General features: G+C 42.4%; 2 protein-coding genes across 2 annotated transcripts in view; one reads left to right on the top strand and one right to left on the bottom strand.

Annotated features, from left to right (window-relative positions):
- NDUFA9 (NADH dehydrogenase (ubiquinone) 1 alpha subcomplex, 9, 39kDa) overlaps nucleotides 1-6,342 on the bottom strand; it is a 42,533-nt gene extending 36,191 nt beyond the window's left edge. The window contains exons 1-2 of the mRNA XM_005877016.2: nucleotides 6,240-6,342; nucleotides 790-960 (exon numbers count right to left, since the gene is read on the bottom strand). Of these exons, the coding sequence (XP_005877078.1) occupies nucleotides 790-960; nucleotides 6,240-6,288 (220 nt within the window). The 5' untranslated portion in view covers nucleotides 6,289-6,342. The remainder of the gene's footprint in view (nucleotides 1-789; nucleotides 961-6,239) is intronic.
- A 62-nt stretch (nucleotides 6,343-6,404) lies between these two features.
- The window catches only part of AKAP3 (A kinase (PRKA) anchor protein 3), a 32,214-nt gene continuing 24,696 nt past the window's right edge, over nucleotides 6,405-13,922 (top strand). Inside the window, exons 1-4 of the mRNA XM_014548351.1 lie at nucleotides 6,405-6,676; nucleotides 7,845-7,884; nucleotides 8,667-8,875; nucleotides 12,885-12,992. The gene's annotated coding sequence lies outside the window, so the exon portion shown is untranslated. The remainder of the gene's footprint in view (nucleotides 6,677-7,844; nucleotides 7,885-8,666; nucleotides 8,876-12,884; nucleotides 12,993-13,922) is intronic.

Genomic DNA, 13,922 nt, shown 5'->3' with positions numbered 1-13,922 from the left:
GGCTGATGGCTGTTTGCAGCTGGTCACACCCCCTTCAGGGTGGGGGTCCCCACTGGGGTGCCTGGCCAGTCTGGGTGAGGGGCTGAGGGCCATTTTCAGGCTGGCGGGCGACTGAAGCTCCCAGCCTCTTTTTTTTTCTTTTTTTTTTATTCTGGGATTTATTTACTTCTATGGCTGTCACTGGAGCTGAGAGCCAGCTCCAGCTCTGAGGTCGTGGCTGGCTGAAAGCAGGTATCTGGGGTTTGTTTAGCTTGTATAATTGAAACATTGTTGCATCTGGAGCTCAGAGCTGGGCTGCGGCAGGCAGGGAACCTTGGCTTCCTCCATCACTGGAGCAAGCAAGCCTCATGTTCGTGCGTGGCTGCCGGCTGCCATCTTTGTTGGCAGTTAATTTGCATATCCTGCTGATTAGCCAATGGGAAGCGTAGCGGAGGTATGGTTAATTACCATGTTTATCTATTATTAGATAGGATTATATGACAGTGATGTGGTAAATATTTAAATGCCAGTACACGTGAATTGACACTATCTATAACAAAAAGTGTATTTTGGCATGTCAGAGATGCCGTAACTTTTCAGAGTCCCCTATTCCCATTTTAGCATCACATAGGAAGTATGAGGAAGTATGAATGTGCTCACAATGCTCACAGAAGACCAAAATCACATAAATCCAAGACAGGAGTCATTCAGAATACTGTTAAAATGAAAAGAAACATAGCTCCTGGCTTCTCATTAGATAACCCTAAAAAGTGGCACTGGAGTATACTAAACTCCAGGAACTTTACTTACCAAGATGGTTAACAACATATCGGCCCAGGAATCCTGTTGCTCCAAACACAGTGGCCACCACCCCACTGACTGAGGAACGCCCACTTCTCCCATGAGGTATGAGTGCATGGTGAAGCTGGCGCTGGGGTGGGCGATGAAGCACGGCTGTGGCTAATGCAGTAATAGAAGAACCTTAAACAAAAGCCCAGAATATACAAAAATGGGAAGTATTAATATAACAGTGACTATGAATGAATACAAATAGCTCATTTTCCTAGGAACCTATTACATTATTTGCTATCAGTATTTTCATTTACTTAGGTTAAAGCTTATATTAACTTTAAATTAAGTTAATTTAATTACCAGCATTACTGCTCTTGCTCTTTGGGGCCAGTATTAAGTAAAATAAGAGTTACTTTGAACACAAGCACTACAATTGATCCGATAACTGAGACAACTACTAGGTGACTAATGAGCAAGTAGCTATACAGCATGGATATGCTGGACAAAGGGATGATTCACGTTCTGGCAGCACGGAGAACAGCACGAGATTTCATCATGCTACTGAAAATGATGGGCAATTTACAACTTATGAATTGTTTATTTCTGGAATATTCCATTTAATATTTTCAGAGTGCAGGGTAATTAACACTGTGGAAAGCAAAACTGTAGATAAGGATGGGGGGTGTCTACTGGTGTTAGCTCTATGAAGCAATGCTGAAAAGTGAAGTAGCATGAAGACAGAGTACTATGAGATCTATAAAATGTTGGCTATAAATGGCCTTAACAAGAGAAATTTTATTGGAATAGTAGGAATTAATGCCTGAATGGAGCAAGCAAAAGAGAAAATGTGAAGAAAGGAAATTGTAAAAGGAGTACTGATAATCTTTTGAGGAGATCTGATATAAAGGGGCAAAGAAAAATAGGACTAGAGTAACATGAAGACAAGGAAGGTAGCTTTTTAAAAATATGAGATGTTATAGCATACTAGAGGCCCAGTGTACGAAATTCGTATATGGGGGGGTCCCCTCAGTCCAGCCTGCACCCTCTCCAATCCAGGACTCCTCGGGGGATGTCCAACTGCCAGTTTAGGCCCGAGGCAGTTGGACATCCCTCTCACAATTTGGGACAACTGGCTCCTAACTGCTCACCGACCTGTCTGACTGATCGCCCCTAACTGGCCCCCCTGCTGGCTTGGTCACCCCTAACTGCCTCTGCCTGCCAACCTGATCGCCCCTAACTGCCCTCCCCTGCTGGCTTGGTCGCCCCTAACTGCCCCCCCGCCAGCCTAGTCACCCGCAACTGCCCCCCTGCCAGCCTGGTCACCCCTCACAGCCGCCCCCCATGCTGACCTGGTCACCCCTCACTAACCCCCTCTGCTGGCCTGGTCGCCCCTCACTCTCCCCCACCAGCCTGGTCACTCCCAACTGCCCGCCCTGCTGGCCTGTTCGCCCCGAACTGCCCCCCACCAGCTTGGTCGCCCCTTACGGTCCCCCCTGCCAGCCTAGTTGCCCCACACAGCCTGCTGTTCAGTTGTTTGGTTGTCCCTTACTGCCTCCCCTGCCAGCCTGGTCGCCCCACGCAGCCTGCTGCTCAGTCATTTGGTCGTCTCTCACTAACCCTCCTGCCGGCCTTGTCGCCCCACTCAGCCTGTTCGGTCGTCCATTCGTTGGTTTCAGTTGTGACAGCCCCTGGCTCTTTATATATATGGATGCTAAAGGAAGTGACCCAGTTGATGAGAAAAATTAATGATGCAAAAGAGGGAATGAATAGATAAGAGAGGATGGCTATAGATCAGAGCTGAAGGAGCTCATTTGGAGAGAAGGCAGAGAATTATCACAGGTCAGCTATTAGATTTTTGCGGTGGGAAAAAGAGATTTTTCTCATCTGATACCTTGATTTCTCTGTAAAGCAGAGAATTAGAGAGAAGCACATGTTAAAAGCTTTAAAAGATTGGTCATGTTAAATAATTGTTATAGCCCTAACCAGTTTGGCTCAGTGGATAGAGCGTCGGCCTGCGGACTCAAGGGTCCCGGGTTCGATTCTGGTCAAGGGCATGTACCTTGGTTGCGGGCACATCCCCAGTAGGGGGTGTACAGGAGGCAGCTGATTGATGTTTCTCTCTCATCGATGTTTCTATCTCTCTATCTCTCTCCCTTCCGCTATGCAAAAAATCAATAAAATATATTTTAAAAAATATAATAATTGTTATAGAGAAAGGGAAAGCAAATTTCCTATGGAAATGTTAGTGTTGAATACCTACTTTGTATTCTATTGAAAATCTACTTTGAGATTTGTATTCATGAATTTAAAATAAGGTCAGTCAGTTAGTTTGGTGTTTTCCTAGCTCAATTCTCCACTGCTCAGGGGCAAGCAGGAAATACATGGAAAGTTTGGTTTAATCAGTGTTGACTTTTTTGCTGACAAAGGGAGATGGGCTGGAGAGTTGAGAATGTATGAAAAGGAATTATTAAAATGATGAGTAAGGAAGGAAGTGAGGGCATAGGATAAAGGACAGTCAAGAAGATGGGAACAATTACTGGACTCAAAGAATTAATAACACAAAGGATTGTTATGAGGATCAGAATAAATGTACATAAGGCATTCAGCACATTACCTAATTCATATTTAGCACATTGCATGAATAATAGCTGTTTTCATTTATTACTACTTCAAAATACCTCAGAAGGTAATGTTACACTAACCTCACATGGTTATTTGTTTTTTCAACAATTATGGGCCAAGAACTATTCTAGAAAACTGTGTCTAGCATAGTAAAAAAAAAACGAAGTCCCTACCCTCATGGAGCTAACATTTTAGAGGGTTGTATGGATATTAATAATATACTGGTAAGTGCCTTGCTCATGTATGTGCTCAATAAATATGTTATTACCCTCTTTGGTTCCAGCCTCTCCATTTTCTTCCATTTATTATGGACACCATTAGGAGAATAACATTATTTATTCCTTACATTCCTCTGTTCAAAAACCTACATTGGTTTTCTACTGTAATATCTAAATAAATTGTCTCCAAACATATTTACTTGCATACTAAATTATTTTTAAGTGCTTATTTATAAATTACACACATGTTCTAAGTACTCCAAGAGTATATACATTATAAAACATGTATTAAATCACTTAGATCAGTGTACATACAATCACTATGGTAAGCAGTCTGGCGATGCCTCAAAAAATTAAAAATAGAGCTACAACACTACCCAGCAATCCCTTTCCTGGGCATATATCTGAAAAACTTGAAATCATGTATTCACAAAGATATATGCACCCCTATGTTAGTTATAGCATTATTCACAGTGGCCAATACATGGAAACAACAAAGTGTCCTGCAATAGAGGATTGGATAAAGATGTGGTATATACACACAATGGAATACTACTTAGCCATAAGAAAGGATGAAATAGTGTCATTTACAAAAACATGGGTGGACCTTGAGAATATTATGATAAGTGAAATAAGTCAGTTAGAAAAAGCTAATAGCCATATGATTTCACACATATGTGGGATATAAAACTGAAATTCGTGAACACAAACAAGTTGCCAGAGGTAATGGAGTGGGGAGAGAAGGGAGTCCTAATACGTGGTGACAGGAGAAGATCTGACTTTGGGTGGTGGGCACACAGTGCAGTATACAGATCTTATTCGAGATCATAGTTTTAAATCAGCTTACATTTCAACACAGGAAGATTCAAAATCTGAGTTTAAAAGAAGCTATTCAAGTCCTAACCGGTTTGGCTCAGTGGATAGAGCATCGGCCTGCAGACTGAAAGGTCCCAGGTTTGATTCCGGTCAAGGGCATGCACGTTGGTTGCGGGCACATACCCAGTAGGGGGTATGCAGGAGGCAGCTGGTTGATGTTTCTCTCTCATCGATGTTTCTAACTCTCTATCCCTCTCCCTTCCTCTCTGTAAAAAATCAATAAAATATATATTTTTAAAAAGAACAGTGTTACATAGTTTGAATAACATAAGTATTAGTTTGGTTGTTGTGTGGGTTTTGTTTTATTTTGTATTCTATCATTTCCTCTTGCAAAACCCACTTTGGAGACCACTGATTTAAAACTGTTTGGCTTTCAAAGGCCTCTATTATTTGATCCCATGTAATGTATCCAACTTCCTTTCCTACTATCAGACCTACAGGTAGTCATTTCACTGCCTCCTAAGTTCTTTATGGTTCCATTCTCACCCCCTAGTCCTTGCCAGTGACAGGAAAATGTCCAACCTTTCTGACTTTCTAGATCATAACAACCCTCACAAAATCAGTGGGAAAACTGCCATTCTTCCCTGGTCTTCCAATCTTCCCTCATTGCTTCAAATGATACCCATCTTTCCCTTTTCTGATTTCCTATGGTACTCAATAGTCCCTCCACACTTCACTATGTATCTTTGTTTCACACAATTGTTCTATAGTGTCTTGATTATATTGCACATTAAACTTGCCTCTCCAGAGTTAGTTAAAAGGTTATTTTACCAGAGACAATAAAGCGGCATGACAAGCTATGTCAGTTACAAAAAAAAAGTTGAAGAAAAAGCAATTATAAAAATATCTAAAAGGGGACATCAGTAATACTTTCAATATAGATAATTTTTTTAAAAAAATCTAGAGCTGTGATTAGCAGATATCAGGTACCATAAAAAAAAATACAACTTCTGGAGGTCGATGGCGTGTTTGTGAAGGGCTGGAGGGTGAAAAGCATAACTGGATTAAATTTCTTTGCCTTTCTAGCCTCTCTTACTGGGTGGGAGAGTAAATGCATGTTTTCAGTCTCAGGACGCTAATAGGCGATCTAGTAAGGACGAAGGGGTGAATGAACAACGCTTAGAAAATCCCAAGCTATCCTTTACTCTTCCCTTCCCTTCCCTACAAGCATCCCTCGTCCCCCAGGCCCAGCACCTCGGTCTAACACTCTTCTCTACGGAGATGCTTTTGATTCAGAAAGTGCTTTCATGAGTATCACTTAGTTTTTCGAAACTCCCTGACGTTGTGGTATCATCATTTCCATTGTGTCACGAAAGATCTTGAGCCCGATTAAAGGTTTGCACAAGGTCTTAAAGCCAATCACTTAGGAACCTTCTCTCCACTATCCTCCCCGCCCCCATCCTTTCCAGACTCCTCTCCACGACCCCGCACCCCGACGTAAGTATTTCTCAGAACCCCAAAGCCTGGCAACCCTATGAGAACCCCGATTCTCTCGATCGGTTAAACGACCCTCGCTTTCTCCTCTCCCCTTCCCGTTGCTCACGTTCTCCCAGCGCAGACCCCTTCCCAAATGCGCCTGTCAATTTGTGAGTCGGAGACGGAAAGGAAAGGAGAAACTGAACGGGCGCAGCCCTGGACCTAGAAAACCCGTGTCCAGGGCGTCGGCATGACCGCTGCGGCGCGGCGCCACCCCCCACATCGTCACCCTGTCCCGGAATCCCAAACCGGGCCCGTTTTCCCAGTGACACTTACGTGACATTGGCAGGACCCGGACAACCCGGGGGTGAGCGGCGGCCGCCATCTTCTCCCACAATCCCCTGCCGCCGGCGCTCCGCAGACTACGGCTCCTCGGCAGGGTCAAAAGTAATCGTCCCAACAGCCTGCGCAGGCGCACACCAGGAAAGGGGGCGGGTCAGACACTGGGCGGACGGTGGCGGAGAAGGGGGCTCGGGGAAGAGGGCGAAACCGCCGGGAGGGGACGTGACGGAAACGGGGGATAGACAGAGAAGAACCCTGAGGTCGGAATCTCAGATCTCAGATTACAGAACGAACAGTCACAATCATCTCGTGGTCGAGAAACCAGAAGTTCAGTGTCAACCAGTAATTGACTGACAAGGGCCTACAACATGACAGAACCCGAGCTCAGCTTTTCTGACTCTCAATTCATTGTTTCAGAGAGGGAAGCCTTGGTGAGACTGGGGGAAGGTGGAGGCGTGGCCCCCGAACTCCTTATCCTTAAGGAGACCAGCAGGGTCCTGGGGAGAAGTTGTACGAGAACGGAGCGGGGCAGGGATGCAGAGAGGAAGTGGGGGAGAGGAGGAGGAATGAGGATGTGCACGTGGCATCCACCAAAGCGCATTCTGTGTTCTCTCCTGGAACCTCTGCTTCTTGCTGTTCCCTCTTCCTGGCATGCTCCCTCAGCGGTCTGCACCAGCGCCAGTCTGCTCGCAGGGGGCCTCAGAGAAGACGTATCTGACATCTTATCCCAGGTGGCCATCATTCCTACTGTCTTCTATTCTCATTTATCAAAGCACTTATAACCACCTGACATATGAGTCCAGAGATTCTTGACCTGGAGTGTGATTAATGAGTGCATTTCATTCAGGACGCCTATGAACCCCCTGACATGTTATTTAAAATTTAGTGGACTAGGAAGAAACCTCTGGAGCAGTGGTTTATAATTGATTTTTAACTGTGGACTTCCCTAAGAATCTGCATTCTTTTAGAGCAGCAGTTCTCAACCTGTGGGTCGCGACCCCTTTGGGGGTCGAATGACCCTTTCACAGGGGTCGCCTAAGACCATCGGAAAACACATATATAATTACATATTGTTTTTGTGATTAATCACTATGCTTTAATTATGTTCAATTTGTAACAATGAAAATACATCCTGCATATCAGATATTTACATTACGATTCACAACAGTAGCAAAATTACAGTTATGAAGTAGCAACGAAAATAATTTTATGGTTGGGTCACAACATGAGGAACTGTATTAAAGGGTCACGGCATTAGGAAGGTTGAGAACCACTGTACTACAGCCTGAGGAGATTCCAGAAAGATTAGACAAAACACTTGCAATTTTAAATAGTTTCTTCTGCTCAACTTTCAAGATCCCTCAGTAGAAGACAGCAACCAGCAACCTGTCCTCAGACATTTGCTTTGGATTTTATCTGTCATAAAACAAACAAGTTTAGCTTATGGTCAGAAAAAAGAGAGAGAGAAAGGGAGAGCTTAGCAAATAGAAAACTGTCCAACATGGTAGTTATTACAAGGGGAGGGACTAAAACATAAAAAGGTTTAGGGATCTTTCTACACCTGGTAATTCATGCTGTTTTGTTTTGTTTTGTTTTTAGGAAGAGACGTGTGCATGCTGAGATGGGCAAAAGACATGTAGTGAGTAGATTGTTTGTTCCCACCCCACCCCCACTGTTAAGCTTCAGCTACCAAACTGAAATAAAACAGGAAACTCTTAGAGAAATTTTATCAGAGAAATTTACTCATGCTGTGCTGTCTTACATTTCTTGGCCTCATCCTATGTTCAGTCAGCACTTAAAGTTTGGTAATATTTGATTCTGGAGTCAATATGAATATCAACATACTTTCCTGGTTCTGATAAATTGATAGACCCCTATTATCAGCAATCTCCTAACACCTGTGTAGCATTGCCAGCTATGTTATTTTACACCTCCAAGTCAAACACTGCCCCATGTTTTTTTAAATCCTCTCCCGAGGATATGTTTTGGTCATTGATTTTTAGAGAGAGAAAGGAAGGGAGAGAGAGAAAAAGGAACATCGATGTGAGAAACAGCGATTGGTTGCCTCCCGTACACACCCCACCCCAGGATCCAACCTGTGCAACCTAGGTATGTGTCCTGACCAGGCAACTGCAACCTTTTGTTGGAGGGAACCCCCTTTTGTTGGAGGGAACCCCCTGTGATGACACTCCAACCAACTGAGCCACCCAGCCATGGCTGCCCCATGTTCTAAATACTAGTTTCAAGGTGTCATAATAGAGTTGAAAGAGCACTGACTTAAAATTTAGAATATTGTGTTATTGGTGGAAGTGGAGTTTTTGGGGTGTCTCAAGGAAAGAAATTCCCTAGGGCTCTTACAGGAAGCTGGGGTTTTGTGGAAAGCTTTATTGATGATGTAAAATTAAGGGGATTCCCTCCAAGGTCCCATCTCTATCCGTCTCACCATGGTAGAAGTCCAGCCTTGTCTTCAGTAAGGCCAGAATTGAGGCCACCACCCAGAATTTCTGTTGCATATTAAAGTCCAGTCCAGTCAAGCATCCTGAGTGTGGAGTCTACATGGCCCAGGGCCGTGGCTACTTAAGGCCACATGGCTGTGGAGAGAATGGGTGAGCTCACAGGAGAGAGAACAGGTGAGTGCACGGGGGTGTGCGGGTCATAGAGCAAAAGAGAACAAGAATACAAGCCAACAAGAGCAAGTGAGAGAAAAAGAACTCTTTGGGGATTTTACTTTCCCAAGATTTCATGTGCTTCTAGTGGGGTCTACACCCTAGCCAATCCATTGTTCCCCAGTTATACTGACAGGAATTCACCGTCCCTATGTCTGTCACCTGGACTTCACTACACATGTGACCATCTCCCCCTTTGTTCATTCCCTTCCCCAGTGATCTGCAGGGAATGGACCGGTGGTTCCCGAGGGAGCGTGAAGCTGTAGCTTCTTGGCGAAGCTGCCCAGATGACCGTATTTATAATGTTGGGCCTCCCTTTTGCTCTCGTCCTATTATTAGTATTAATAACTAGTTAATTATAATGAAAACAATTAGATCCAAGTTCTAGTTCCACCAGTTTTTAGTTGTGCCCTGAGCAAGTTTCTATACCTGTCCAACAGAGAAAATAATACCTGCACTATTACCTCAAAAGGTTATGTGAGGATCAGATGACAATGGATGTGTAAGCGCTTGCTCACCTGCAAAGTGCTATATGCATGTACATGTAGTTTTATTCAAGTACCTCTGAAGTATCAAAATCATAGAATGTTAGAGATGGAAGGTATTGTAGGAGATCAACCTGCACAACTTCTTTATTTTAAAGATGAGGAAACTGAGACCTAATATAAAAGGTCATTAATAAATAACCTGCTACAGGAAGCCTGTAATAAACCAGTCAGTCACTTTTGAATCCATTAATGATTTTAATTCATATCTTGTAGCCTTGATCAGAGATTCTTTTTGCTTCATGGAAACTATGCACTAGTCCTATATTTAATCATTAATTAAGAGTACCTAAGGTTATATTTCCAAAGAGAATTTACTGCTAATAAAGCCTAGAAATTGCTAACCAAATGTCTCAAGGTTTGACTTATCCCACTACAGTTGGAGGTGGAGGCATTGCAGAGGATGCATTAGTGCTACTGTATCTCTGACCATCAAAGACGAATTATTACCCAGAGATGGTCACTTTAGGAAAAATATCTCAAAATTTATTTTTTGTGTGAAAGGTAAAATGTTTATAATGAAAAAGAATCCAAGCTGCATCGCACAAAATGAAGTGATTCCATGTGCTTTGCATACAAAATTTAGTACCTCCCCCCAATCCTTTTAATTCTTTTTTTTTTAATTTAAACCTTTATTGTTCAGGTTACTTTTTTTCTTTTTTTTTTCCCCCCCTATAACAGATTATTTATTCACTTGATTCTTAGATTCACTTGTTGATAGATGCATGTTTGTTGTTCACAATTTGTATCTTTACCTTTTTCTTCTTCCTCTTCTTAAAGGATACCTTTCAGCATTTCGTATAATACTGGTTTAGTGGTGATGAACTCCTTTAGCTTTTCCTTATCTGTGAAGCTCTTTATCTGACCTTCAATTCTGAATGATAGCTTTGCTGGATAAAGTATTCTTGGTTGTAGGTTCTTGGTATTCAGCACTTTGAATATTTCTTGCCATTCCCTTCTGGCCTGCCAAGTTTCTGTTGAGAAATCAGCTGACAGTCGTATGGGTATTCCCTTGTAGGTAACTGAGTTTCTTTCTCTTGCTGCTTTTAAGATTCTCTCTTTGTCTTTTGCTCTTGGCATTTTAATTATGATGTGTCTTGGTGTGGTCCTCTTTGGATTCCTTTTGTTTGGGGTTCTCTGCGCTTCTTGGACCTGTAAGTCCATTTCTTTCACCAGGTGGGGGAAGTTTTCTGCCATTATTTCTTCAAATAGGTTTTCAATATCTTGCTGTCTCTCATCTTCTGGCACCCCTATTATTCTGATGTTGGTACGCTTGAAGCTGTCCCAGAGGCTCCTTACACTATCTTCGTATTTTCGGATTCTTTTTTCATTTTGCTTTTCCGGTTGGGTGTTTTTTGCTTCTTCGCATTTCAAATCTTTGGCTTGATTCTTGCGCTCCTCTGGTCTGCTATTGGGTGTAATATTCTTTATTTCAGAGCGTGTATGCTTAATTTCTAGTTTCTTTATCATAGCATCGAGGGTCTCATTAGTTTTCGTGAAGCTCTCCAAAAGTTTATTGCAAGCCCTCAAAATTGCGTTTTTTAGCTCTATATCGTCCATTTCTGTCATGTTTTTTTGTCTCCGCATTTTTTATGCTTTCTTGGTGCACCCCCTAGTGGTCTTTGTGCGCAGTCTTGTTCTAGTTGAGCCTTGATTGTTGTAGTTAATACTAGAGGGATTTGACCACCAGGCCGACTGGCTGTGTGAATCAGCTGTGTCTGCCGCGGAAAACTTCTGTCCTCTGGGGAGGTGCTAATCTAGCCTTTGCCTGAGGCGATCTGGCAAATGGCTCTGCGCAGGGCTTGGGCGGGGCGGGCTCAACAGGGCGGGCGGGCGGAGGGAGCGGTTATGGCCCCTCTCAGTCCCGTTCCCAGAGGCTCTGCTTCTCAGAACCCCCGGAACCGCTGCAAACCTCGGAGGGAAAGCTGCCTTCCAACTGATGCCAGACACTCCCGCTTCTCCCGTTTGGGTCCGAGTCCCCAGCGATTCGCCCGTATCTGGAGCTCAGAGTCTGAGACTCCCCCCTGACCGAAAACGACAACCGCGCTCTCAGCCACCAGCCCGCTTTGCGCGCGCTCCGCCGCACCTGAGTATTTTCCACACTGCGCCTCCTCTGAGCCTCGGTGTGCTGATGTTTTTCCTTCTAGTTGAAGAGTCTCTCAGCCAGCCTTTCCTTCTAGTTGAAGAGTCTCTCCTCAGCCAGCCTTCCTGCGGTTCTGGGTGATGTCCGTTCCGTCTTTTAGTTGTATTTTTGAAGTGGTTGTTTGCGGCAGCAGTCTGCGGTGTTTACCTATGCCGCCATCTTGGTCTCTCCCAATCCTTTTAATTCTTATTGTCTGCATCTATATGGATTTGTTAATATATGATACTTACTCTGTTGTTTTAAGTGGAATCCATTGGTAAAATTTTCCCCTCCCACATTTCCTACCTAAATTACATATTTATAAGAGTTTTTCTTTCCTAAATTATATATTTAAAGAAGAAAATTATCAAGAGAAAGTTAACCCAAACTAAACATCAGAGCTTTGGAGTGTATCTTCACCTCTCCCCCTGTCCTTTGATGACACAATTTCTGGTGGCCTCACCACTGTTGCCATAGAGATAGTGATATCACCAGTTGTGATTCTTATGTCACTCACCAGTCCTAACAAGGAGGAGGTACATGGAAGACTGGGGGAGGAAACAAGATCTCGAGCTGAGCAAGAACATCCCAGCATCTTCGTTGATTTTATAAGTATATTCTGGGGTCTTCTGTGGTCACTATTCCAGTACTACAGAGGTAGGCAATCCCACTGGACTGATGAAACCGCCTATTTTCTGATCCTCTGTAGTTAAAAGGGAGAATTTAGTGATATGTGATGGGTCACAGGGGTTGCCTAAGACCATTGGAAAACACATATATAATTACATATTGTTTTTGTGATTAATCACTATGCTTTAATTATGTTCAATTTGTAGCAATGAAAATACATCCTGCATATCAGATATTTACATTATGATTCATAACAGTAGCAAAATTACAGTTATGAAGTAGCAACGAAAATAATTTTATGGTTGGGGGTCACCACAACATGAGGAACTGTATTAAAGGGCCGCAGCATTAGGAAGGTTAAGAACCACTGCTTTAGAGCAAGTTTGAAATTAGGCTAAAAACTTTTTGTTTTCTGTTAAATAAGCCTGTATATATGATTTGAACATAGAAAATAGTCATTTCAGAAATTATTGGCAAAGAGATGAAACCCTTTCTGTCACTAGGAAACCATCAGACTGCTCCAAGAATAAGATTTGGATTTTAAATTTGAATGTCATCTTGTGCTCATTGCTTGTGTACTACATGTGAAAAATAATAAGTCAAAATTACTACTTTGTAATAAAAGCAATATGGTTCATGTGTAAAATTAATCATTTTTTGTGTTTTTCTATTGTAGATTCCTTATATTAAATGGCAGGAGGGGTGGGTAAACTTAGGGATAGTGAAGACAACAACACATTGATCAAGAACTTTCTTCATATCTCAGAACCCATCCTCAGTAAGAGTAAGTGGTCACATCTTTTCCTTACTTTTTGTATTTAAACTATATTCTTTTTAATTGTGATATATAGCTTAAATAATTCTGTAATGCTTTTGGTTTTGTTATTTTCTACGAGAAGTAACTCATTAAGATGAAATAATAAACTGGCAGCTAAGATACTTGCATTTCAACAGTCCAGGACAGCCCATTTCCTAGTCTTCTCATTCTTTGGCCAAGTAGTAGTACTGCCCATTTCTTTCTTCATGGCAATGATTCAAGCATAAGAATATTTATATCTAATATGAGCTGCTAAGAGGCAATAAAGGGTTTGATTTCATAGACATTAACAGCTTCCTTATTGGGTTTATAAATAATATTAAAATAAGATAACAAAGAAGGTTAGAAAATCTTAGAGAAAATTTCTAAAGAAAAGAATAAATAATTATCTTTCTGGAGCTAGCCTGTCTGTCTCAGAGAGGATCTCTCCAAATAAGCCCAAGCCCAGAAACTCCCAATTCTAGATGCATGTTAAAATCACCCATGGAGCTTTTAAGAAATTCAGTGCCTAAGTTTTACCACCCTAAACCCATTGAAATAAGATTCTCTGGGGCGGGGGAATGATCGTACCTCAGATTCAGTATTTTTTAACCCTTTGAGTGCCAACCAATATCCTAGGAACTAAGCTAAAATTGCCAAGGCATTTTTGCTGATTTTACAGCAGTTTAGGAAAAAAATTATGAATCGCAAGTAAATGAAGTTACATATTCAAAAACTTAAGGAAACCTTTACTACATTTGTTTTCATCTTTGCCATATATTGTTTGCTGATCCAATCTAATAAAAGAGAAACATGGTAATTAGCCGTACCTCTGCTACCCTTCCCATTGGCTAATCAGGGAGATATGCAAATTAACTGCCAGCCAAGATGGCGGCCGGCAGCCAGGCAGCTTGAAGC

The sequence above is a fragment of the Myotis brandtii genome, unplaced genomic scaffold (genome assembly GCF_000412655.1).
Source record: "Myotis brandtii unplaced genomic scaffold, ASM41265v1 scaffold504, whole genome shotgun sequence".
NCBI lineage: Eukaryota > Metazoa > Chordata > Mammalia > Chiroptera > Vespertilionidae > Myotis > Myotis brandtii.
The sequence above is the reverse complement of the archived record's forward strand: the minus strand, read 5'-3'. Positions and strand labels throughout refer to the sequence as shown.